General features: G+C 40.4%; 1 protein-coding gene across 1 annotated transcript in view; it reads left to right on the forward strand.

Moving 5' to 3' along the window:
* The window catches only part of KCNQ1 (potassium voltage-gated channel subfamily Q member 1), a 537929-nt gene that overhangs the window by 172557 nt on the left and 337756 nt on the right, over nt 1-27616 (forward strand). The window contains exons 10-11 of the mRNA XM_074954860.1: nt 3864-4002; nt 15707-15827. Coding sequence (XP_074810961.1) covers nt 3864-4002; nt 15707-15827 — 260 coding nt within the window. The remainder of the gene's footprint in view (nt 1-3863; nt 4003-15706; nt 15828-27616) is intronic.

Consider the following 27616-nt stretch of genomic DNA (forward strand, 5'->3'; position numbering starts at 1 on the left):
TATTATTCTTATGGCTCAATCTGCCCCTCTGGTAGTAACACGTGTTTACATACAGTAGTATTTCATGTCACATGATTTCAAATAATATATGTTGTTATACAAATACAACTGTGTATATACAGTATAATTAAAATAAATACCTGGTAGGTAGACTGAACTGTGCTAGGCAGATAAAATTGAGTTCCACTTGATTTATATGATTTGGGTGTGTTGGATGAAACCTGAAAAAATGAGGTCCTATTTGCTTTGCCTCAAGCATGAGGATCAAATTTCCAAAGAGCCAGAGGCCCTCCTAAACTTGCATTATTGCAAGCGTGCACACACCCACATTCAAGTAATTGTGTCTGCAAATACCCATTTGTGGGTCCAGCTACGCAGTTTGCATATTTGTTCTTAAAGGCACAGGGAGGTTCCTCTTCTTAAGGAATTGCCATTAATGGTCCCAGGGTACTACTTTATAAGAATTTTGTCTTTGTGTCCTTGGCTAAAATGTCCCTTTCCCCCAACTTTGTGGAGTATGCAAGGGGCTAGTTAGCTGCATGTTTCTCTCCCTCCACCCCAGAATTAGTTATACCTCAGTATTAGTCTATGTAAATGCCTTGTAAAGCACTTTAGAATATTTTGCTATGAAAGGCACTTTGCAAATATAAATTTATATTATGTATTACTTCACCCATTCCGGTTGCAGCTGTTTAACAGTACGTGGCGGAAGTATGTAACAGGCTTGCCGAGGAAGTGAAAAAGGATATTGGGCCAGATCCTTACCTGGACTAGATAGGCATAGGTCAATTAATGTCAATAGAGCTATGTCTGTTTGTAGCAGTTGAGGATCTGGCCCATCGTAGCCATGAAACCGCAAGTGATTTATGTAAGCAGTATGATGATCTTGTTTTACCTTCTGAAAAATTATTTTGATTACCTTTCCTAATTTGCCTTTATCAGGCCACTTTTGTCTAGTATATAATAGCTGAATTACGAGGGTACTATGATTCTTCAGCACAGAAGCCAGTACCTGTTTATTTTAAATGTGTTATCGAGTAAAGTTTGTAACATATGTAACTCATTGCTGAATTAGCAGGGTTTTTTTTACTACAAGTCAGTGTTTCAGTAATTATTCCAATATGTATGATCCTAGGAATTATCCTGTTTTAAAAAAAAATCATCTTGCAAAATGAGCTAGCAATGATAATGAGAATACCAATCTAATATTTATAGTGCCTTTTCTTGAAGAACCCTAAACCACTCTGCATCCTTTTACTGTGGGAATTTTGCAAACTACATACTAGAGAGAAGCTGAAATCTCAATCTGAAATCAGAGCTCCTTCAGATTTCAGAGAGGGATTGGATTTCAATCCTGACTTCCTGTCTCTACAGTTTTAGTTGCAGGGTAATTCTAAACTTGGACATGGTCTATTTTCAGGCTATGGTTCTGATGAAGCCAAAATCAAAAAGGTGATTTTGTGAGATTTCTTTCATTTGTGACTGAGTGAAGTCTCACCAGAACAGCTAAAACCATTAGATATGAACCCCAAACCTTTATTAAACCTTAACTGCATCTGAATACTGCTTATCTCCACTAAATATATAAAAGGTGAACGCCAGTAGAAAAACTCAGATTCAGGTTTGGATTTGGTTGTGAAAGTTCAAGAAGTTTCAGATCTGATGTTCTGTTTTGGATTTTTCTCTAATAATATATACTACACACCTACACCTATACACACACACACAAATATAGAAAGTATTTAAGGTTGCAAAATCAAACACTCAAAACTCAGGAGATGCTAGAATTAAAAGTGCTTGTGCAACCTTAATTCTGCACCCTTGCAAATATGTATTATTGTATAATCTATGACCACATAATATTATTTCCATAGACCCCTGCCTGATTCAGTGCACAGGATAATGCTCAGTGAATGCAGCCAGGGTTGCGTATGAATGAAGAGGCTAAGAAGTGTAGTGTGGAGTATGAGGCTTGGCTCAACAAACGAGTTGTGAAAGGCACAGAATTCTTAACACCAGTTAGTAAAAGGAGATATGTCTACAACTCATCGTCTCCTGGCTTCTAGCCCAGTGCACCTTCCCATAGATAAAAGGGAATTTTGTTGGGAGAAAGCAATGGGAAAATTCATTTTGTCTGTGTCCTGCCTGTTTGATGGTTCTGTTCTATGTGGCACGCTGAAGAAAGACCCTGGAGAGCATGCTCAGTGTGGGTAGAAGCTTGGATGATATGATATAACAAGCCTCTGGCAAGCTCTGTTGATCAAAACAGACTGCTGGTGGAAATATTCAATATCTTGGAACTCTGCCAAATCTGAATGGATTTTTGTGCACACATCAAAAGGCACCTACTTGACCTCAGGACTACCCCTTTGCTAAATTTCAAAGTTGTGCCATACACTACTAGAAGCATTAGAGTTCAATAAAATCTTATCTTGACTCTCTTTAAAAAAAAAAAACCACAGGGGAGATGTTAGGCAATCTTCATATATAGGAATAACATCTCAGCTGAAATACAGCTGTTTCTGAAGTGAAATGTCATCACCATTTTAACAATGGAAAGTAACACAAATGTTGAGGACCATGAAGCATGTCCCCCATGGTGTAGCATGGCACTGCAGTCAACCTGCCCCAGTATCCCTCCTGAGTTTTCAGTGACTTCCTTGGACATCAGCATGGTTTCATTTGCTGAGGTGAGTTGGCCCTCCAGCTAAGTCACTCTGAATGCCCAGCTTCTCGGGCATTCAGAGTCCAAAGGAAAATGCTAATCTTCCATCACGGATCTGTGCCAGGCACACAGTAGTCTCTAACCCTTCTTTTCCCAAGCTCAACTTCCAGCCCTCCTGGGCTCTGGTTAGTCCTTTCCTCCTCCCCTTAACAACAAGGCTCATTGCACCCTCTACAATGGTGGCAGCATAGAGGGAATCCAGACCCTCCACCTTCTACAATGGGTTCCAGGCTCTGGGAGCCCTAAATAAAAGGTCTTTCTGCTCCCTGTAGCCAAGGCCTGATTTACACCTTCTGCGCTGCGAGGCAGAGCATCTTCAGCACCCCTCCTGCCTACAGCTGACCTTCGTGTCTTCCTTAAAAAAATGAAACTTTTAACCCACTTTTAACTTTTAGGCACCCCTAGAACTCCGGCGCCTCTAGGCATGTGCTTACTGTGTCTAATTGGAAATCTGGCCCTGCCTGTAGTCACAAGCTGCCCTGCTTCTTCTTCCCAGGCCTCTTATCCTCCCTGGGCTCAACCTTCTTTGCCCCTAAGACAGGGTGACCACAGTCCTCCTTCCTGGGGCTGTGCTGTAACCCTTTTCGACTTTCCTGGCTTACCCTCATGGGTGTTCAATTTCTGCTCCAGGGAGCCTCCCTCTGAGTCTTCCTGGACTCTAGATTCATGAGTACTAGTGCTTACTCCCTTCAACGATCCCGTGACTGCGCTCAATACAGTTGTTCTATGAGCTGAGTGTTAGCCACCTGACTAAACACCTGGCCTCCATTCCCAGCTTGACATCTGATTCTCCCATAGAACACTTTTCCTTAAAGGGCCATACATTAGAACAGGATTTTGCTGATACAGGCCCCATTGCCCTTAAAGGTGACAGACTACAGATGGGAAATGAAAGATAGTACTATAATCCAGCTGGAAGGAGAATTCAGGTGCGCAGACTGCATTTACTCATCTTAGAATTTGGCCAGGACACCAGGATTATTGTCCTACTCTTGTGTACATTGTCTTGCGAGTTTTTAATGAAAACAAATGGTCAGACTCCCCTCTGTGGTTAATCTAATCAAGTAAATTTCATTATTGAGGAGGCACTCTAGTGTGTGTTCTTACAAGAGATCTAATTTGTGTTAATATTTTTTAGGTGAAGAAGAAGTTTAAGACAGAGAAGGACAATGGACCTTCTTCTCCAGATAAAATGTTAACTGTTCCACAGATCACTTATGACCACGTGATGGATGATAGGAAGTCTGACTTTAATATTGATGCATATGAAAATTCTGGTAAGAAATTCCTTTATAACATACATTAAAATACTGGGCTATGTATTAATTATACAAAGGATCCTAGTTACGATGGTTAAAAGCGTGTATGTGTAGGAGAGGGGATTGTGGTACTACCTGCTCCCTCCCCCTTCCTTAGGAGTCCAAACAAGGATTATTTTCTGTTTGGCTTTGTCCACTGGCTAGTCTTGATGAGGCCCAGTAGCTCTCCTCATGAAAATGCTCCACTGCAGATAGGCTAAGGTTGAAGGTTTCTCCTATCTGACAGGAGAGCTAAATTCTCTGCAACTGATACCAGAGCCACCTGGTACTTAAGTCAATAGGAGGTACTATAGTTGGCCACCAACTCATCCTCCTCATCCCCCATGCAGGGGACTGGACTAGATGACCTCTTGAGGTCCCTTCCAGTCCTACGATTCTATGATCTCTTCCCAGAATAAATTCAAGTGAGCCATATCCACAGTATGCTTACACCCAAACTTTAAACAATGACCCATGGCTGCTCTTGAAATCTGGTTTGTCACTGCAAACCATGTATGCCCTCTTCCCCCTCCTGGGGTTGGTTTTGGAGTTAGAAAGCTATTAGTTCAAGTTCATATAATGTAGTATTATAATATCATCTAACTGTTATATATAGCACTTTTCATAAATGCAGATGGTCTTCTGTGTAATTCATCAGTGTAGGTTTCTTTTGTAGGATGGAGCCATACAGAAGGAGAATGGAACCTGTTTTATAGTCCTGTTGCAATTAGAATCTTGTTGCTTTTAAAGTTACATTGTAAATTCATCAGTTATTTTACATATGATTTCTTAAAGTTACTAGCATATTGTATTAAAAGCTGTTAACTTATGTGTTTTAATTCTGGCCAAAAGAATGTTAACTGAAGCAAATGAGGTATAATTTTTAAAGATACGTTTTACAGATCATATAGATTTTTAAGCTCTTAAATTTTTCTTCAGAAAGTTGGCTGACTTTGTTTAAATTTAATGGTCATTAAAATGAGGAGGCGATTGCAGTGTTTATTGAAACCAGGCATATTTTAGTTCAGGCAGGAAGTCTAATCTTCTCATGTAATTCTGGTGTACTACAGTCCTGATATGATCTTTCCTGCTTTTTCATTCCTCCTGGGCTTCTCCTGAGTAGCAACTGCCACTTAAACTCTGTTGTGCCAAACACGATTGTCGTTAGCAGGTGAACAAGGATAAAGTTGACTCTGTGGATCAACCATTGAGAGATATCTTCCTGCGAAACAGCACAGTGTGAGAGCTTTATGAATGCCTACATTTGCCAAGTCCCATCTTTGAGATTTTTTGAGTCCCTAAATCTACTAAGGGGCCATATGATTTACAGGCAAATACTGGAGCCCCTTCAGTATCAACTCTTTAGCTGTCAATCAAAAGTTTTCCTCTTATTTCTTCTGACACTTATTTTCTCTCCTTTTTATCTGTGTTCTGTCCTCTCAAAACTCTTACAAGTATACAGGACAAACAGGAATGTTCAAGTGGCTTGGTAAGTTGAGGAAAATAATTTTATATACAGCATGCCAGACTTTGACAATGTAACATAGTTTGCAGTGCTCTTTATGTGTGTAGTAGCTTGCTATAATCCCTTCATTTAGCAAGACACAGCGCCAGACAAAAATGTGCATTCTCACACATCTGGTCACAATCACAATTTAATTAAAAAGCAAAATATCATGATGCTCTTTCATAAAATATTTGTTTATTAAGTGGCAGACACCCTCCATTCCCTTGCATCATTCATGACCAAGTTATACACCTTTCTAAAGATGAATAAACAACCAGCGATTGCACCCAAACCATTTCCTAAAATATAATGGAGCACTGGCAAAATTTCCAGGCACAACCTCCTGTGTCATTCATACATAAATGCATGCGTGAGTGTTGCATCTATAAAAATGCACTTAGGCATTGGCGAAGATGGATGGGCTCTTAATAATGAAATAATCCACTTTATCTTTTTTACAGAAAATAGCTGCGGTCTGGATTCTTTGTCACTTTAAGTCATTTTGTCCATGTGCTTTTTCTAAGTATGCTCATGGTAGAGCTTTCTTATGAGTGTTTCCTTATAACCCTTTCAATGAGTGATTCCGACATACTTATAGGGTTAGAGCAAGGGCTGCGCCAAACCATCAAGGCTTTAGTGAGAGTACCGTGAGGCCCCACTTACAGTGGGGGCTGTCTCTGCAGCCATTGAAGACAATGGCAAACAGCCATTGACTTAAGTAGTAAAGAATTGAGTCCAAGTACTCCAGAACTTGGATTATGCTGTCCAAAAATGTACAGGGCTGAATTCTCTACCTGGCCCATACAGAACTCAGGCACAGTGGTGATGTAGGGCCAGTGGGGAGATGACAGGGAGCTAATTGTAACTCCCTGATTTTCCTCTGCCCAGCCCTGGTGCAACTTAAAGATGTAGGGGGGATGGAGATGTATATTTAATTTGCACCCACAAAGAATCCTCATAATAGAGCCTCTCTCCCATACCTTTTCCCTCTTTATCCCAAGCTGTGCAATTCTGGTGGTCGAATAGGCAGAGGAGAAGAGGAGTAGGAACAGCATAGTCACCTCTGCTTGCTTTAAGTCACAAAGAGATTCCGCCAACTCGGGGAATTCTCAGAGAGGGCTCTCCAGCAAGTATAAAATCATTTTGTTTTTCCTATGCAGGCATAAAGTGAACTCAGTAGACCTGAGAATCTGGCCCCCAGTGTCTTCAAAATGGTTTTAGGGAAAAAAGGAAGAAAGAGAGAAGAGAAGTATATATTTTGTACCTGAGTCTAGCATGGATACAATTATACACAAAAAACCCTACATTACAATAACATTAAGGCTGCAAAGTGAAACATTCCAAAGGTAGGAAATGCCAGAATTAAGGTTGCCTGTGCAACCTTAAATCAGCCCCCTTGTGCGTATGCATTGTGATGCAGTCTTTCATTACATGATCACATACCATTTTTCCAAGCCCAACCAGCTCCAATTCTGGCTTCTGGGCTCCTTGCCTGAGTCCTAATCTTCAACCCACACTGACTCACAGTACTAATCTCCCTGCCAGTCTCCTTGCCTGATCTTTGTCCAGCTTGTCGTCTTCCCGGTTTCCCACTCCCTGATGTCATTCTTCACCCTGTGTCCTTGGCTCCCAGTCTCTTTGCATAACCAGTCCTAGTCTGCCCCCTCCCCTCCAGCCCCCCTATGTCTTGACTCTTTTCCTGCTGCATGTGAGTCATGCTGCTTCCTCTTCCACACTGCCAAGTGCCAGCAGGGGGAGCTTTGACAGCTTGGGAAAGACAGTGCTTTTAGTTCCAATGCCCAGCATTCACAGCAGCCCCTGGCAGCTACAAGATAGTCGTGCTCAGATAGTCGTGCTCAGCACCAGGCTTCAGCATGCTGAATTGTTCTGTGGGATGGTGCATGTGCAGTCCAGTCACCACGTAGGAGCAGTGAGGGAATGGAGCATGCCACGTGCAGATGGAATCTTTGGAGAATTTAGCTGCCAAACGTCTCTACTGCGTCTGTGAGCATGACTGAGATTTTGGTGGAGTCTTATCAATTGGGCAGGTTTTCAAGGGAACAGCAAAAGACACATCCCTAGCACTAGGAGGACATACCACTGCAAAGCATGGGAGGTGCCACAGCTTCTAAACAAAACAACTGTAAGAATGGTTTGAAATATGGCAAAACAACATATTTTTTTAGCTAATCTCATTCTTGGAAACATCTGAAACATTTTGGCTGAAATTTCCCCAAGAAATTCAGCCTGAGGCAGACACCTAGTATAGGAAATTTCAGCCCAAGTGGTTAAAGTTTGGCAAGGCTATAAGCAATTGAGAGCGGGTAGTTATAATGGGAAATGTCCACCTATAATATAATTTACTAAAGAGGCAAAAAAATGACAGGAAGTTACACTATGACCTCCAAGGGCCAGAGTGAGTCTGGTCCTTATTTGGTTATACAGTTGTGAGAGGTAGCGCACAAGGAGACTTATCTTGCTGGCACTTGTATGGACTGCGGAAATGTCAGGCAGAATTACCTTCCTGTGCTCAGGGGAATAGAAGGGAGGCTCCATCCCTATCCCCTGGAGGCACATAGCTCCACAAAGGGGACAAGGAGAAGGCATAGCTATGACCACACCATGCTGCAGAACAGGCTAGGTGCACGAGGGAATATTAATCTCCAGCCCACAAGAGTTCAGTAGTAGATCTTCTTCCACTGTGCATGGGGAGGTAAAGGGAGGCAAAATGCCTCCCCTTGTGGGGACTTAGTTTCAAATGATACTAAAAAGAGGCAGAAAATACTTATCAAAGCATTTTACTTATATTTAATCAATAGTAAATGAAAAGACTTGCGTTAAAACTCCTTTTCTCAGTGGTTCTCCCTTTTTAATTTTAAAGATGACAGGTGCCACACAGTCTCTGCATTAAAGATAAACATGTTGCCATCTCTCCAGCTGTCTTTTTTTCTCCTCCTTTCTTTCTGTCTCTTGTGTGCATCTTTGCTGTGACTCAGACCGTCAGCAATCCTGGGCATCTCTTTCCGCAGAGCAGTCGTCCTCCAGTGCTCCTTCTTCTCCAGGTAACGCTCCCATTTCAGTGATCCATCTCCTTTGCAACTGCCAGTAATTCAATCTTTGCATTGCAAAGTTTGGACTTTGCCTATTAACTCAGGTAAAATTATGTTTTTTCCTTTCTTCCCCCCTGAAATTTTGATTTTTTTCCCCATTGGAAATTTTAATATTGAAAAATTTCAGCTGAAAACCAAAAAATGGAAATGTTACACAGAAAGCAGACACTTTTAATTTAGTTGAAAAACAGTTAAAATGAAAAAATTTTCAACCAGCCCTATAAAAGAGTAAACCTATTTGCCTGTTGTATGTAAGCTGGTGGTAAAAGCGTGAAACCCAATTTGATTTCTTAAAATATCCTCTATTAGTAATATATTTTAAAACATTTTTACTACAGTACTTAGGTATCCCTATGCAAATACCAGACTGTTGGAAAAATTCCTGTATAAATCTAGCGCTTGCTCCTCCAATTATTGGGACATTTAGGGTGGTGAAAAGTTGTAAATTTTCCAATTCTAATGGTTATAATGTTTTCCCTACAGCTTAGACTAAATGTTCCTTACTGCCTCTCTTGTCTATTTTGTGCTCTTGTTAATTCATGAACATTGATTCCTTTCTTTACAAAAACATCCTCTTTCTTTTTTTACATATCTGTAGAGAGTAATATCTAATACCTGAGAGGAAGGGTGTCCAATGGTTAGAACCTAGGATTTTGAGAGACCTGGGTTTCAAGTCCCTGCTCCTCCATAGATTTTTCTATGTGACCTTGGGCAAGTCGTTTAGCCTTTCTGGGCTTCCATTTCTCATTTGTAAAATGGGGGTACCACCTATTTCACAGTGAGAATAAGTACATTAAAGATTGTGAAGTGGTGAGAGATTGCCATATAATTTCCTCACATACGAAGATCAAGAGACAACCATTTACTGGTTTACTCTCACATTAGGCTTGTAAGTATCCATACCATGGGGGAGTTTGAGCAGGGGAGACAGTAATTCATGGTTTTGTTACAGATTTTTTTTTAATTTTTTTTTTAATTTATCTGACCTTCTCCAGAGTTCTTCGATCTGGAATTCAGGACAGTTTTTTCACTAGATCAGGTTTGCTTCTCCCTGCTTAGAGGAAGCAGTGGTACGGTGCACCAGGGCTAGGGAGTAGAAGTAGGTGCTTCAGACCAGGACTGGCCATGACCTGTCCCTAAGTAGTTTCCAGAAAATTCCAGGGGAAAGAAACAGGCAATAGCTTCACTTTAAAGCAAATATAATGCTCATGTTACTATCTTCTTGTTACTCTCAGGAGAGAGTATATTCTTATATTTTTCAAATCAGTTGGAGCTCCTAAATTTCTTCTTTCCTTTTTCATCTGTCATTTCTGTCCCTCTCTGTATTTAACAGAAAAGCAATAATTGTAACAATCCAACAATTGCAAATTCTCTTGCAAGCAATATCTCATGGGGGTACAGTATAATGAGTGCTTGGCAAGCACCGCATGTGGCTTTAAGTTCGATAGCATTGTCGTTAGTAATCAGAATGTGTGAAGAGTCTTTTAGACTTCTTAGGAAACTGGTGAGTTTTCATCCCCACCTGGCAGAACACTGAATGTTCAGTATTTATTTAGTAACAGCCAAAGGAGTCAGTTTAACAAAAAATATTTAAGGCCCTGTAAAGTTGTACATTTTCAGCTGGAATTCTTCTGCTCTTTTTCATAACCTTTGTCCTGAATGTGGCTGTGTTAATCCAACGGATATTACTCAGAATAAAAAGCTGATGCTGAAGTTTGCTATTATTTGCTATAGAATTCTCATTGCCTTAGTGCTAAAATTGGCCCTAGAGTAGTACTGTGGTCAAGGAATCCTGCTTTTAGGAAGCTAGTAAAACCTTGCTGTGTTTTTGAATTTTTCCAGATGTTCCCAATCTTGCTCCCATTGAAGTCATTGAAAGCAAAACCCTCACTAAGTTCATTGGGAGCAGGATTGTGCATTTGATCTACTCCTTACAAATAAAATGGTCAAGAAGTATGAGTTGATCCCTCCCTACACCACCTGATTTGGGCTAAAAGCACAATAGTCGATGTTGTACAGTCATCGAAGGAGGTGTAAATTGACATCATACATTAATTTCAGGGTTATAAATCTTCCAAGGTCTGTGTGCATTGTGAAATGTTTATGAATTCTGGGATACAAGGCATAGCGGACCTGTGCCTTTAGTTAATGCTCTAAAAAAACTGCATTTGTGTTTAGTTATGTATTTCTGTGTTGTTCATTTTTCTTTGTGTTTTAATCTTATTTCTGTGTGTTACTGTCGGACTGTAAAGTGCCTTGACAAGTATGAGAGATGCTCTGTAAATGAATAAAGAAATGTTTCATAGAATGATATAGCTACTTGCCCAGGATACAGTTGCTGTAAAGTGGCCACCACTATCAACATTTATACAGTTATTAAAGAATGTTGTTTGATGTTATTTACTATTATTTGTTTGTATAACATCGTGCACATTTATAGTGCTGTATAAATATAATAATAATGAAATGTGACATATAAGGAAATTCCATCACTGAGTGTTAACCATGGGTAAACATTCACTTTGTAATGTCTGCCATTGTAATTATACTCTAGAAAGTTGTTTTAAGGAAGAAATGTGAGGTAGAAATTACTTTGAGAGAATTAAATTCTGCCATTGATTATGCTCATCTATTGTTGCCTGAGCATAAATAAGATTGGGAAATAGTCCATAGTGTGTCAGACAGTATTTCTTGGTATCACATCTAAAGTGTCCATTGCTGTAGCATCTCAGTGTTCTTTATTTAAATGCTCAAATATGAGGGATGCACACAAATGGGAAGTAGGTCTCTACTTCCCTCCTTCCCAGAACAATGATCATTTTAATACAAATGGGCCTGAGCTCCACCAAATGAAAAATTTTGTATTAGCTACCTGAACTGGAGGTTCTTGCACAGCAGCTTCTCCTTTGCTGTAGGATTTGGCATTAGGGTGTCACATGAAGGAGAATCCGGGGAACTACAGACTGGTCGGCCTCACCTCAGTCCCTAGAAAAATCATGGAGCAGGTCCTCAAGGAATCTACAGTAACTCCTCACTTAAAGTTGTTCCTGTTAACGTTGTTACATTGCTGATCAATTAGGGAACATGCTCATTTAAAGTTGTGCAATGCTCCTTTATAAGGTTGTTTGGCAGCCGCCTGCTTTGTCCATGGCTTGCAGGAAGAGCAGCCCATTGCTTCCAGCTGGTGGGGGCTTGAAATCAGGGTGGACCGGCAGCCGCCCTATCAGCTCCCCGCTCCCCTAAGTTCCCTGTGCGGCAGCCGCCCAGCAGGATATCAATTGCTGGCAGTTCAGCTGTCCCTCCCCCCCACTGCCCTGTGCTGCTCCTGCCCTCTGCCTTGGAGCTGCTCCCGGGAGCCTCCTGCTTGCTGTGCAGGGGAGGGGGGGAAGAAGGGGACTAATGTCAGGGTGTCCCTCTTCCCCCTTCTCCTACCTTGCGCTTACCGTTTCTCCATATAGAGCAAGGTGGGGACAGGCAGAGGTGAAAGTAAGCCGGTACGCCCTGGTATGGCATACCGGCAAGAGCCGGTGCACCATACTGGAGCAGCCTGCCTTCCCCAGGCAGGGCCGCTCTAGGCACCAGCAACACAAGCAGGTGCTTGGGGCGGTACATTTCTAGGGGCGGCATTCCAGCACCGGCCATGCCGCCCCTAGAAATGTGCCCCCGCCATCCCAGCTCGCCTCCGCCTGCTCCCCTGAGTGCGCCGCCACCTCTCCGCTTCTCCCCCCTCCCTCCCAGGCTTGCCACATGCGATGCAGCTGTTTGGCGCAGCAAGCCTGGGAGGTAGGGAGAAGAAGCCGAGCGGCAGTGCAGTCAGGGGAGGCAGCGGTGGTGGAGCGGAGGTGAGCTGGGGCGGGGAGCGGTTCCTTTACCCCCCCCATTACTTCTTGCGTGCCCCCCCCCACTCTCCTCCGCTCCGCCTGCTCCCCTGAATGCACTGCCTCTCCCTCGCCTGAGAGGGAGGGGGAGAAGCGGAGTGGCGGCATGTTCAGGGGAGCAGCCAGAGCGGAAGTGAGCTAGGGCGCAGAGGGGGTTGCAGGGGTGGGGAGCCGCAGGAAGCAATGGGGGGGGAATGCTGCATTGCCCGGGGGAGGAGGCGGGGCCGGGGATTTGGGGAAGGGGCAGAGTTGGGGCGGAGCCAGGGGCACGAAAAAATGTGGGGGCAGCCATAAATTTTTTTGCTTGGGGCAGCAAAAATCCTAAAGCCGGCCCTGTCCCTCTGGGGCAATTTAAAGGGCCTGGGGCTCCCAGCAGTGGCTGGAGCCCCAGGCCCTTTAAATTGCTTCCAGAGCCCTGCTACTCCATGGCTCCGGGGGCTATTTAAAGGACTGGGGGGAGGGGTAGAAGCAAGGGAGCCGCAGGCCCTTTAAATAGCCCCCAGAGCCCTGGGGTAGCGGGGGCTCCAGGGGCTATTTAAAAGGTCGGGGCTCCAGCTGCCTCTGCCACCCTGGTCCTTTAAATAGCCGCTGGAGCCCCGCCACTTCCCCAGGGCTCTGGCGACTAATTAAAGGATGGGGCAGTAGAAGCAGGGGAGCCCCAAGCTGTTGCTGCTACCCCGGTGGAGTGGGGGGAGGAGGAAAAGGGGGCGGCACTTACCTTACAGGGTGGGCTGGGTCTGGCTCTGACCCCCTAGCCCCGCCCTTCCGCTCTAGGCCCCGCCCCCTCTGGGGGCCAGAGCTGGCCCCAGCGTACCGGTAAGTCACTCGACTTACTTTCACCCCTGGGGACAGGACAGGGCTCAGGACAGAGAGAGCTGGCTGCAGCTGCTATCTCAACTTCCTGATCTTTTTAAAGGCAATGTACTTAGAATAGTGTCAGTGTACTTAAAGGGGCAATGCGCATCTCTCTCTCTCTCTCTTTCCCACACACAGGGTGTGTCTCTCTGTCTCTGTCTGCCATATATATATGTATATGTGTATATATATATATATATATATATATATATATATATATATATATACACACATACACACACATACACACACACAGAGTATAAGTTTTAAACAAACAATTTAATACCGTACACAGCAAGGATGATTGTGAAGCTTGGTTGAGGTGGTGAAGTTAGAGGGTGGAAGAGGGTGGGATATTTCCCAGGGAATGCCTTAATGCTAATTGATGAACTAGCATTTGGCTGAGCCCTCAAGGGTTAACACATTGTTGTTAATGTAGCCTCACACTCTACAAGGCAGCATGAGTGGAGGGAGGGGAGACAGCATGGCAGACAGAGAGACACACCCTGTGTGTGGGAGAGAGAGAGAGAGATGCGCATTGCCCCTTTAAGTACGCTGACACCAGACAAAGTGTCAGCATACTTAAAGAAGCAATGCACATCTCTCTTTCCCTCCCACACACAGGGTGTGTCTCTCTGTCTCTGTATATATAGTTTTTTTGTATGGTGAAAAAAATTTCCCTGGAACCTAACCCCCCCGTATTTACATTCATTCTTATGGGGAAATTGGATTCACTTAACATCGTTTTGCTTAAAGTCACATTTTTACATTTAGTAAGGAATTACTGTATTTTGAAGCACTTGGAGGAGAGGAAGGTGATCAGGAACAGTCAACATGGATTCACCAAGGGCAAGTCATGCCTGACCAACCTGATTGCCTTCTATGATGAGATAACTGTGTTCTGTGGATGAGTTCTGTGGATATGGGGAAAGCGTGGACATGATATATTTTGACTTTAGCAAAGCTTTTGATATGGTCTCCCACAGTTAAAAAAGCAAGTTAAAAAACTATGGATTGGATGAATGGACTATAAGGTGGATAGAAAGCTGGCTAGATCGCTGGGCTCAATGGGTAGTGATCAACGGCTCAATGTCTAGTTGGCAGCTGGTATCAAGTGGAGTGCCCCAAGGGTCGGTCCTGGGGCCGGTTTTGTTCAACATCTTCATTAATTATCTGGATGATGGGATGCATTGCACCCTCAATAAGTTCACGCATGACACTCAGATTGGGGGAGAGGTAGATATGCTGGAAGGTAGGGATAGGGTCCAGAGTGACCTAGATAAATTGGAGGATTGGGCCAAAAGAAATCTGATGAGGTTCAACATGGACAAGTACAGAGTTCTGCACTTAGGACAGAAGAATCACATGCACTGTTACAGGCTGGGGACCAACTGGCTAAGCAACTGTTCTACAGAAAAGGACCTGGGGATTACAGTGGACGAGAAGTTGGATATGAGTCAACAGTGTGCCCTTGTTGCCAAGAAGGCTAATGGCATATTGGGCTGCATTAGCAGGAGCACTGCCAGCAGATTGAAGGAAGTGATTATTCCGCTCTATTTGGCACTGGTGAGGCCACCTCTGGAGTAATGCGTTCCGTTTTGGGCACCCCACTACAGAAAGGATGTGGACAAATTGGAGAGAGTCCAGTGGAGGGCAAAGAAAATGATTAGGGGGCTGGGACACATGACTTACGAGGAGAGGCTGATGGAACTGGGCTTGTTTAGTCTGCAGAGGAGAAGAGTGAGGGAGGATTTGATCGCAGCCTCCAACTACCTGAAGGGGGGTTCCAAAGAGAATGGAGCTAGGCTGTTCTCAGTGGTGGCAGATGATGGAAGAAGAAGCAGTGGTCTCAAGTTGCAGTGCGGGAGGATATTGGTTGGATATTAGGAAAATCTATTTCACTCGGCGGGTGGTGAAGCACTGGTATGGGTTACCTAGGAAGGTGATGGAATCTCCATCCTTAGAGGTTTTTAAGGCCTGTCTTGTCAAAGCCCTGGCTGGGATGATTTTGTTGGTGTTGGTCCTGCTTTGAGGAGGGGGTTGGACTAGATGACCTCCTGAGGTCTCTACCAATCCTAATTTTCTATGATTCTATGATCAGATAATGAAATTCTTGTGCAAGAAGAGACTTTCTAAGTCTCAATTTACTTTCATTGCACCCTTATCTTGTTTACAGATTTATTCTAGTATCCTTATTTTGTTTTTAAGTCTATCTTGTTTGTACCTTTTGAAATATTATAATATGTCCTCACAAGCAGTAAACCTGTTGTACAGCCTTTTTAAAAACAGCTACATGATACTGCTCTAACCCTTATCTGCTTATTTCCTCACAGTGAAAAAGAGTCCTGCATTTTTAGATGTGAACACAGTACCCTTCATCAGGACCAACAGCTTTGCAGATGAGCTTGACCTGGAGGGTGAAACACTGCTGACCCCAATAACTCACATCTCACAGTAAGTCACTAACTATTGAATCATGCAGTCACTGACTTCAGACAAGTGCAGTTGGAGGAGCTGAAATATGGCACTGATAGGGCTATCTCAGATATTTGTGTCAAACTGTTTTACCTTGAAGTTGGTATATTCTGTCCTGAGTGCCAATAAATCTTAATGTTGACTTAAAGAATAGTTCATTCTTCTGTGACATGAGGTTCTGGTTTTTAGCTAATGTCTGTGGACAGCTGGTGGTTGATAGCCTCAAGATTTTCCTAGAAAGATACTTTGTGAAGCACTCTTCTATTGAGAATTATGTTACACTCAACACCATTCTCCAGAGAAATGTCCCCAAAATGTGTGTCTTCAAATGTTTCTTTCCTGAAATACAGGCCCTTTGTTTTCAACTGTAACCCCGTAAATGTGAATCTTTCAAGGTGACACACAGTAGAGAAAATTATCATTTGTGCCCTTTATTGCTGCTTTGTGATGTGTAAAGGTAAGCAGAAAGAGGGTTGCACTTTTTGTTTATTTCTTTTTTAAAGGGTTCTGTTTGTTGGCTATGTTAGAAATATTAGTCCCGGACTTCCTATTTTGTGCTGGAGGATTCCTCAGAAGAGTGGAGATCCAGTGGGATTATTATATTACAAGAGAAAATGGATTGAAACCTGAGAAGTTTGAGATGGGAAAGGATTTTTAGTGAGAGGGTTTAAAACTCTTCACATTGTTTTTTGTTTTTATTAGTACCTATTTAACTCAAACTCCTGACAGATGCTTGGGAGAAGTCTTTTTCTTCATCCTTGCAGTAGAGGACTGAGAGATTCTCCCACTCCAGTTCACAGAGTACTTCAGCAAAACCAGGCAAGAAAATTAGTAACTACTACTTTGCCTGCTGGTTTCTGTGTATTCCATGGTGGGTGTACCCCTGTACTCCATGTGCCTGGAGTCGGAGAATTCTTGAAAGCAGTGTCCGTTGGTCTGCACTTGTGACTTCGTTCTCCTTGTGTCTCCAACTGAGGAGGTAAAGGACAGAGCGGACTGACCTCCTCTCCAGTTCCATCTTAACCACTGCATGGCCTGAGTCAGAACAGTCAGATCCAGGTTGGGGGGACCTGGCCTGACTCAGCAAGGAGTCTGCCTCCTGTGCCATGAGGTTTGACTTAGGAGCGAGGGAATCTACTCCCACAGATCCCCCCTTGGGATCTTATCGGGAAGGCAGGGAATGCTCTGATAAGGAAGAGAAAGACCTTTGTCTAAGTTGACTTCAAAGAGGTCTGATCCAACCCAGCCTAAGTTGAGCACCTTGAAGTCTTTAAACCATGATTTGAGGACTTCAATAGCTCAGACATAGGTTAGGGGTTTATTACAGGAGTGGGTAGGTGAGATTCTGTGGCCTGCTTTGTGCAGGAGGTCAGACTAGACGATCATAATGGTCCTTTCTGACCTTAGAGTCTATGATTCTATGAAGATCTTCCTGTTTAGCCCATGAGGATTTAGAAAATCTTAAGTCTCAGGGTCATGACAAGAAAGTCCACAAATCCAGGGCTTTGTCGGAACCGGACTGTGCTCTGGCAGCAACACTGGAACTGATGGCACCAATAAAAGGTGACCATTGGGAGATTCAACCACTGATGGTACTGGCACTGCCTCTCCTGACTGTCGCGCAACAAACTCTAACTGCTCCCCTTCCCCCACTAAGTAATCTCTTTTGCGAGAATGGTAGAATTTTACTGCAAACAAAAGGTCTACATTGTCAGCTGAAGTGTTAAACACTCATGTACTTGTGGGAGGAGAAATGGGAGAATCTTGTGCCGAAAGATTTCTTATTCGCTCAATCAGAAGGAGGAAGTAATAAATTTTCATAGGCCTTCAGACAGGAATAACTGCAGAGCAAAACCAGATCTGACATTTTCCTTTGCATATTTTGTTCTAATTCACCACATGAGTCATGGACTTGTTTCTTTTAAAATAAGCTTTGGTGTCAAGATCTTCTGAGTATCCTCCTTGGACTTGGGAGTCACTCAGCATAAAATGCTATGCTTATAATTAGATCACTTAACTGGTGTTACATTTCAGAAAGTTTTTGTACTTTATGAAAACTTGCAGCAGAATTCCTTTGCACGTATATGTTCATCAGCTGAGGATCCTCTCATTACATCCGTATCCTCGTTTGTTAGCAGCATGCTTGTTTCTCACTTTTTACTTCCTAATTCCTCAATCAGAATCTGTGGTATAATCCTGCAGATGCTCTAGTTGTGAGTGCCAAAGTTTTGCAAAATACACCTCTTTATATAGATTATGATATTGAGCTTCTCTAATGTTAACAATGAAAGACAGTTTTCTAAAGAGAGATACAAATGGGTAGGATTTATTTTTTCTTTAAAAAAAATCTTGTTTCAGAGTACCAAGGAGGTAATAGACAATGGATGTTAACAGATCTTTAAAGTTCTCTTTTACTTAGACATTGCACATATCCCTTATAATGCAATGCATATATGTCCTGAAAAACATAATGTAGTCCTAAAAATGAGAGGGCATCGGACCAGGAGGATGATTTGTACATTGAAACGTTCATGGTTTTGTACTATCAAGTAATGTGTTGTGTATGTCAAGTAATGGATCTGGTCAAACATTTTGGGGGGGACACCCAAAGTATTTACGCTTGGCTTTGCTAGTGAAACAAGTGGTGTGCTTATGTGGATTATTGAAAAACAAGCTGCTGTGTTGCATTTCAGTATGTACATGATACTATGATCCTAAGGCAAGTTATGGTACTACTAAACTTTTGATTGGACTTTTCCTTGTGTTATTTGGACACATGCTTCTTTCTCATGCTTCCCTTCAAAGACTGTAAGGAGCAAATGTATATAAAATTGTTACATATCATCCATTCCATGTGTAGGACCTGAAAGTTCGGCATCCGGATATAATGTTAGACATGAAATTTAGGACTGCGCAATATACATACTGTCTAACGAGTGCCCACTCCACACCCATTATAGAATAAAAACAAAAGTGGTTTGTGGTCACAGATTTTTGGCATGTGTATGTCTTAAGTTGCTAGAGTTGAAAATTATGATTTATTTCCCAAGGGAATCCAGAGATGTGCTTTTTTTATGTATTTGTGACTGTGGTTGTGAATGTGTCTTTTACTTCCTTAAAGTCCATTTTCTTTAACATATATTAAAAAAGTAGTGCTTCATATTTAACCGTCTGTATTGATATAGCACCTATCATGCAATTATGTACTCCAGAATACATTACAAAAGTATCTAACTATGAAAACTAATTAATGCGGAAAAGTCAGATCAAATGAAACTGCAGCTTAGACTTTAATAGCAATCCATATTCTGAAGAAGAAATAGCGGTGTGAAGACCATTTCAGAGCCCAGGTGCATAACAAATAGCATCTCTTGATCCGGGGATGCATGGATTTGGAATTAGTAAGAATATGTGCTGTTGAATTATAGACCCCTCATAACATATGAGTTAGTTTCTCCAGAAGACTCTGGAAATGAGCCCCAGAATAGATTTTGATTCTATAAGCCACAAAAACATGAGTAAGACTTGCCCTCTTAATTGGAGACATATGATTGGCAACATACCTGGAAATTGATCTTACCTCAGAGTATAAAAATACTTCCTTTTGACAGGCAATGTAAATCCTGTGGCAAAAAATGTAGGTTACCTACTGTACTATTAGCAGAAGTACTTGGCAACATTCATATTAAAAAGAATATGCCTACATTTCTATTTGTCTCATTTACTTTGGATGGATAGAAAGATTTTGTAACCTTTTATACCTCAGAATCTCTAGTATTGCATTTTTTAGGATGCTAGGCATATCCTTAAAAATCTCTTTATAATTCATAAATATCTACGGTCCTGGCCCTGCAAAGATTTATGCACTTAGTTAACTTTAAGCAAGTGAGCAGTCCCACTGAACTTAATAGGATTATTCATGTGCATAAAGTTAGTTGTGTGTAAATCTTTGTGGGATTAAGGCCTAAATATATATTATAAAAGTATTTCTCTGGAGATGAATAAGCTAATTACTGATGCCCAATTCTATGATCTTTCCAGGGGGGGCGTTGCATGGGGAAGGACTTCTGTATCAGACTATTTGTTTAGAAAACTCTAATTGAAAAATTCATAAATACTTCAGAAAACAGGTATACAAGGTTAAGTTTGAGCCTCAGTCTTCAACCAAGTACATGGTTAACAAACTGCAAATATAGACCTATAACCAGGCATAGAAATGTACAATATGGTTGCAAGGGACAGTGATTCCATTGCTTGTCTCCATCTTTTCATACCTTGAGAACAAGAAAGGCTTCATAAGCAGGAACATCCAGTCTGAGATGCCACAGTCCCTGTGTGTGTGTGTAGCTGTAAAATCTCACCTGTAAAATGAACCTACTGAGCAGCATAGCAATGTATTAAATAGAATATTGTTCAAAAGTGTGTGTCTCTTGGATATTTTGACTGTTTACTTAACTTTGTGGGCAGTGGCTCTTCTATTTAAAAAAAATGTAAATCTCAGCAATAGTAATACAATAGTTCTTCTTTGGGCCTGTCCTTTTCTTTTCCTCTCTAATTGGCACATTTCCCTATCCTCTTCTGCTCCCCTTTGTACCCAGTGATTTGTTTTGTTTTAATTGTACTTTAAAAGGGGGGAAACAATGACAAAAACATTGTTACTTATAGTTGAGTCTCTCCCAAAAAGGGATTTGTTCTTCTCATGTCAATTTCAAATGTAAATGTCATTGTAATGCTTTTTTTACCTTCACAAATCACATTAATTGAAACTATAAAAATAAATTTATAAAACTAAGCGTACACAGGAAAATAACCCAAATGAGTGAAACAGATGGGCAGCAGGGAAACTGGTTGTTTTGGGTATTTCTTCCCCTTTTAAATTCCATATACATCCTGATATAGTTATCATTCGTGACCTTATTTAGGGTTAAAACAAACAAAAATGGTGCTGTGAGTTATCTCTGAAGTGGTTTTCAATTCCAAATGATGTGAAAAATAAGATCATTTCCCTCATGTATTTCTTCATGCTTCTATTTGTTCTAGCTTCCCTCCCCTGCACCCTCCATTCAGCAGCTAATCAGCTAATGGACCATGTGTACCCAGTTCTGAGTGTGTAAATAGTCAGTGATTTTCCAGATGTTAATTATAGTCTTTAGGTAGCTGACAATAAGTCCTCAGTCTTTTCACAGACGAGCCTGTATTAATGGGGGAAAGGGATGATTTATATACTCTTTAAATATATAGGCAGCTGCAGGTGAGGTTGAATGACTTGTGAAGAACGTTGTCTGATTGCAAGAGGAAATATAAATGTTACTTGGATGCTAGTTTGTGTAGAGTGCTAGTTCTGTAGTCGGCATATAATGTATTGGCTAATAGAGCTTGGATTGATAAGTAGAAAAAAAGTGCAGAAAATTTCATCTGTTTTTGTTGAAATTTAGGCTACTGGATTACTTGATCCAGTCTCCTTTTTGTGACTGGTCTGTACACGGCTGAGGTACTACTGACTCTCTCTCTTTTACATCAAGAAGAGTAGGCTTATATTTTTGGAGCCAAACATCCTGGGTTCTTTCCCCGATGCTGCATGTGCCTAGTTTAGCTGATGACCAGTGTCTGTGTGTGTATAGAACATATTGCTGGATTTGAAATCCTGTGAACCTCAGATACTTGGGATGGCCTATATATAACTGTCTCTCTCTGTGATCATATTATTTCTAGGGGCTGCTCCATAAATTATACAGGATCATGGAGATCTCTATTAGGCCACAGTGAGGACTTTTCATTGAAACTAAAAGTCCAGGGTTCTACCTTCATTAATGTGTGTGAGCAGATGACTATTATATATGTGTCTACAGCACATGGATTCAATACAAGTGGAATTCTCATCGCTAGACACATTCAAACATCCTTAAATGTCAATTTCTGAGCTAGTGGTCATGTGATAGCTGTAAGAGTAATTTTTGTTAACAAAAACATCCTGTGTTTAAATGTGAAGTAAAACCTAGTATTAATATTATATGTATAAGTATATAGTGACTACAGGTGAGCAGGAAACAGTCTTCCAATCCCATCAACATTTTTGAGATGTAGAAAAATGCGTGCCTGTCCCAAATTGGGATAAAAGGTCAAAATCTCAAATTTTTTCACAAACTGAAAATAAATAAATAATTGGTTCAGGACAATTAAGAGGCTTTGTTTTGATAATTTTGTTTTTTATATCTATCAATTTTTGAAAAAATAATTTTTTACTATATCTTAAATTTCAAAGCAAAAACTCATTTTGAACTGGAAAACCAGAAATTTTTGTTTTGAAAATATCAGAGTGAAACATTCCAGCGATTTCAAAACTTTTATTTTTAACTGAAATTTTTGTTAAAAATAGTCCTTTCCTATGAAAAATTTCAGTTTTGGATAGGCGGTGTTTTCTGATGCAGAAACATTTTTGTCAAAAAATTCCATACCAGCACTAATAAAGACCATGATTTTCAAACGTTGGAGCCTAAACCTAGGCTGCTCAGTCTCATTTAGACACCTGAAATAAATGGCCTGATTTTCAAAGCTCCTGTTGGTCTCAGTGGGACGTCTAGAATAGTAATGTGCTCGTCAACATGAGTAAGGATTTTAGAAAAGAGCATAAAATGAACACCAACTGTCGTAAGAACGTATGACCTAACTTTACACTAATATAAGGTTAGTTTACTTAAATCTTAGTCTCCTAATTGTGAATATAGTTGTTAATATAATTCTTTGACATTTCTCCCCCTCCCTCTTCATTTTGGAAAGATTATCACAGACATAGAAGACATTAACGAATGGCTTACTGCAGTTGTTACTTAAAGCAGTTTCCAAACTTAACCATCCATGTTATTAATAATGCCGTGCTTTATTAAATAGTGATAATTCTAAAAAACCTGCATGAATTTTTTAACTCCTATTTTGCATTTCTCTCGATTTGGACAATGAAAATGATGTGTCAGTTTCACTTCCTAGTTCCTGGTTATAGAGTACTGGGTATAATGTTTTGGTATTCATGCACTAGTCTTTTATTAGAAGTATTCTAGTACATAACATTGCAGTGTTTGGGTTGGTGGTAATATAGGAGAATGTTTTTATTTTAAAAAGAAAATGTACAACTCTTCTATTAGAATTATGTAAAAAAAAAAGTAACGTTATGGAAACATTTCTGTTGTTCTGAGCATTAGTGAAAGTTTATTTTTTACAAAATCTACGTTTTAGACCAAATGTGACCTGCCATAATCTCTTTAAATAATCAGTGTCTCAGATATGAAAGTGTACTTGTATGCATAATTTTATAAATAAATAACTGTTGTTCACACTTTAACTATAGGCATGACTTTTTAAAATCCCTCCGTACTGAACAGTGCAATAAATACAATCAAATTACATATTTTAATAAAGTAGTTTTATCATTTTTAATACCAAACATCATCAAATAAAGATGAAACAAGAATAAAAATTGAATTGTGAATAATCCAAATACATTTTTATTACAGTAAAATACATTTGTTAAAAAAATCTGGGGTTGGACATTTCAAAATATAATTAAAATTAAAATAAAAAAAAGTGCTTGTAATGTTGATGGTGGCATAGTTACCATTGTTCTGTCGTTATATTATTTTTTTGCACTCATGTCTTTGCCATTTTTTATTATTAGTGGGCTCTGTTTTCACAACCAGTATTTTGTCTGCTCCTTCGTTTGAGAAGTAAGTGCATAGTGTCCAGAACAAACAGTGCTGAACTTAGTCTTATATCTGTCTCTTTTCTGTAGGTTTATCAGTGAGTGGAAACCCTATTTGCATTGATTTGATAGTTCATATTGTAAAAGATTCCTGCTTTTATCTTCCTCTTTTATTTCCAAACGTCCTTGTGAAGTCTGAGCAAATATTGCTTTTTCACTTTCGAGTGGTCAGAGCTCATGGCAGACTTCTTCTGTCACAGGAATTCTGTTTGAAATGCAGCTAACAATATTTAAACCAGGATTTGCACAGGGCCTGTTTTATCACTAATTGCAGGGCAGTCTGAAGAGCAGCAAGCACAGCAGTCACACGTAATAGACATTATAGTAGTAAGAGCAGGGCCTCATTTTTTCTTATAAGCACGGCTGGTAATTATTCTTTGCCTTTATGCCTCCCCCTATTTTATTTCCTTTCTAAAGACGCATCTTGTGTGCTTATGTGTATGTGTTGGCCAGTTTTCTTTTTCTCAGCTGTTTGATAGAAAGAATCACTTTGTATCGCAATCTCAAACTCTGCCCTAAATATTGCTAACAACTTCCACGTATTTAGTAATCAGCCACAAAGGGGGAGATATGTTTCATTCGAGATATTCTGTCTGCCTGGAAAAAAATCTGGATGGGCCTGTGCTTTGGTTAGAAATCATCAGAAATATCTCACATATGTAAGACTCCAGCCGCACTAGGGATGTGATCCTCTGGTCTGTTCCAACTGCTTTGGGGCCATTCCAGGATATGAAGTATCCTTAGAGCTGGTTTAACAGGCCATTTGAGGATTTCCCTTGAATTAGGGGATCTCTGAGCAGAGTAGCACCACTGTAGTAGCTCGTGCTGCACCACCATTCCTTCCTGGCCCTCAGTGCAGGGGCTTTGATGGAGGAAAAAGATGGAGAAAGTACCCCAGTATCTTAGTGACCCCCGGCTGCCAAATCAGAGTGGCCCTGAGGTGTCTCTAATTTAACTTGGAGACTGTTGGTTGCATCCCCCTGATCTGGCGGCTCTCTGGCCTTGGTGGCTTAAAGCCACTTGTCAGTCCTCCCCATGAGCTGCCCTGAGTGCAGCTTGTCTGCAGCTCAAAAACTGGGCCTAAAACTTGAAATAATAAAATATGAATTTTTAAATAATTGTGCAATGAAAACATGTCAGCATTTTCTACTAGTATTATTCACAACAAATTGTTTGCTCCTCAGTATCAGAAATCACCATCTGGAAATGTAGTTAAAGATCAAGGTTGAAATCTAAGCCCCATTGAGGTAAGTGGGAGTTTTGTCATGGACTTTAGTAGGGTCAGGATTTCACTCCATGGTTTGAAAACCTTTTCCATGAAAACAAGGTTGGTTGGGGTGGGCTGCGGGGTTGGTTGAAGAGATTTACCAACTTTTGTAGCTTGAACTGCAGAAGTATATTTGGAGCCTGCTACATGTTGCACAGCTGTATCGGAGTGTTTTAATTCTGTCTTTTCCCAAGTTTACTAATACCACTAATGCTTTCACTTATTTGAGATCTGTCATCTAAAATCTTTTACATATTTTATTAAACTTTGTTTAATTAAGCCTTTTAGGAGGTAAGTAGTAATTATCCCCTGTTTACAGATGGGTAAACTGAGACATAGAGATGTTAGCATTTATATGCTATTTTTTACAGATTATTATATTACCCTCAGCATTGGGGTATCTGAGGCCCTTCCAGTAGAGCAATAAGAAACATGACTAATGTGTTACAGGAGGGTTGATTTTCATCCTCTACAAAGGGGGAAAATTGTATGTGCAGTGTGGTGGTTGGTTGGTTTATACATACACTGTGCTATAAGGACCATTAGATACTCTAGTCGGACCTTGTGCATAAAGCAGGTCCTGGAATTTTATTGAGTCATTCCTGTACTGAGCCCAGTGCATTTATGATCAAAGAAATGTGCCTTGCACTTGGACTTTTCTTCAGAAAGCTTTACAGGGGAAAGAGCCAGGACAAGAACCCAGCATTCATGACTTCCAGTCACTCGCTCTAACACTTACTGTACCTTTTTCCATCATGTGCAATGGAGACCATTTTGTTTGAGTACCTTGATATTATTTACCAACGCTCAATAAAACAATGGATGCATATATTTCTGTCTTTTACAATGCAAGCTATTGTGAAATCAAAACTTTATGGGAAAATGCTAGAAATTTGCCACATATAAATTAAAGAACAGCACAAGAGAATATTAGTTCCCCTGTGTTGTGCTCACCTAGTAAAATATGCACTTTTTCCTATGTACAAACAGTCTAGGCAGAAGTAAAGATAGCTTAGCTCTTTCTTTTGTGTTGCAGCTGAATGTTACATTCCCTAGTCTCCTAGTGCTGGTATACATCTTGATTGATGTTAAGTAATTAAACCAGACTCCAGCTGCTTAGTGATTCAGAAGCACAGGGCTCCTGTGATGTAATAACAATGAGCAGCTCCACACTTACTAACTTTTATCATTTTGTTTTTCACACCATGCAGAGTAATAAGTGCAAAAACTTTTTGTGGGGACTCAATAAAAGTGTTCCATTTTTATTTAGTATTTTACTGAGTTAAATGTATGACTGTCTTGATCTGTCTCCAGAATTAAAATTAAAAGCATAAATAAAGACACTTCTCATTTTAGTTATAAAGATAACTTTATTTGTCCTTTAGATGTGATGGATACAACAGACTATTTAAAATACTGCATGGTTTATAGCTTTAAGATCTGTTAGGGGCTAAACACTTTTGAAAAAACGTGCTTGCTGTGTTCATAAAAAGTTACTTCAAATAAATTGAGCAGGAGGTTTTAAAATGTTGTATTAATTATACAATAAATAGCAGCTTACCAAGCTTGTGACCATAAAATACATATTCTGAAGTTACAAAATATGACAAGCAATTAAGTAGTGTTAATACGAATGCTGTGTTGTATGAATTGGTGTATATGAGCATATGCTATAAGTACCAAATTAAAATAATGTAACAAAGATACATGGAATGGCTGTCAAGGCTCTGTAATAGGAGTATCTCTTGGATATCAATACAAGATGTAGGAATCCAAATCAATATCAAAATCAGAATATAAACCAAAAGATATACTTGACCAGCAGCACTTTCGTTTACTATCAGATACAGAACTAGTTAGTACCAAAATTGTTGAGTAAAAATTCTCATCTGTCTAATCTGATTGAATAAAAAACACATGATGTGGATTGGAGAGGAGAGTTTTGCCCCTAGTAGTGAACATTTTAAAAATATTTTAAAAAGTATCTTCTCAGAGAACAAGAAGGATGAGGAATGTGGGCAACAGTGTAAATATAAGAAAAGGAGGACTTGTGGCACCTTAGAGACTAATAAATTTATTTGAGCATAAGCTTTTGTGAGCTACAGCTCACTTCATCGGATGCATTCAGTGGAAAATACAGTGGGGACAATGCATCCGATGAAGTGAGCTGTAGCTCACAAAAGCTTATGCTCAAATAAATTTGTAAACTCGTACAGTGTAAATATAGACATGTTTGTGACATAGCTGGAAAACAAAGCATAACATGTCGCCATACAGTGAGAATAGTACATTTAACATATTATTGCGCTAACCATCTAATTCAGTGACCAACTCTGGACTTGAAACTGTGTGATAATAAACAGTGATAGTATGAGTGGCCCAAGAGATCTTTATCTTATAATACTTGGACTACATTTCATTTCAAATGTATTCTACCAGAGAGCATCGTTTGTAGCAAAGTGCAATATGTTGAAAAATGGAAAGGAATGGCTGATTTAAATATTGCTGAATAGTGTAATGAATAGAACGGAAATGTTAAAGAAATAATAAACAGTACTGGTAATACTACTGTAGGTAAAGTTAATGTAAACAACAGTGTAATCTTGAAAGAAATTGCCAACTGTGAAATCTGTGCATGCAACAGGGCTAAAACTAGCTAAAATATCTTACATAAAAGTTGTGAGTTTTCTACAAATTGCATCCCACTGTGTTTTACAGAGATAAATACTGTCATTACAGAGTTTTTTT

The sequence above is a fragment of the Natator depressus genome, chromosome 6 (assembly GCF_965152275.1).
Source record: "Natator depressus isolate rNatDep1 chromosome 6, rNatDep2.hap1, whole genome shotgun sequence".
Taxonomy (NCBI): domain Eukaryota; kingdom Metazoa; phylum Chordata; order Testudines; family Cheloniidae; genus Natator; species Natator depressus.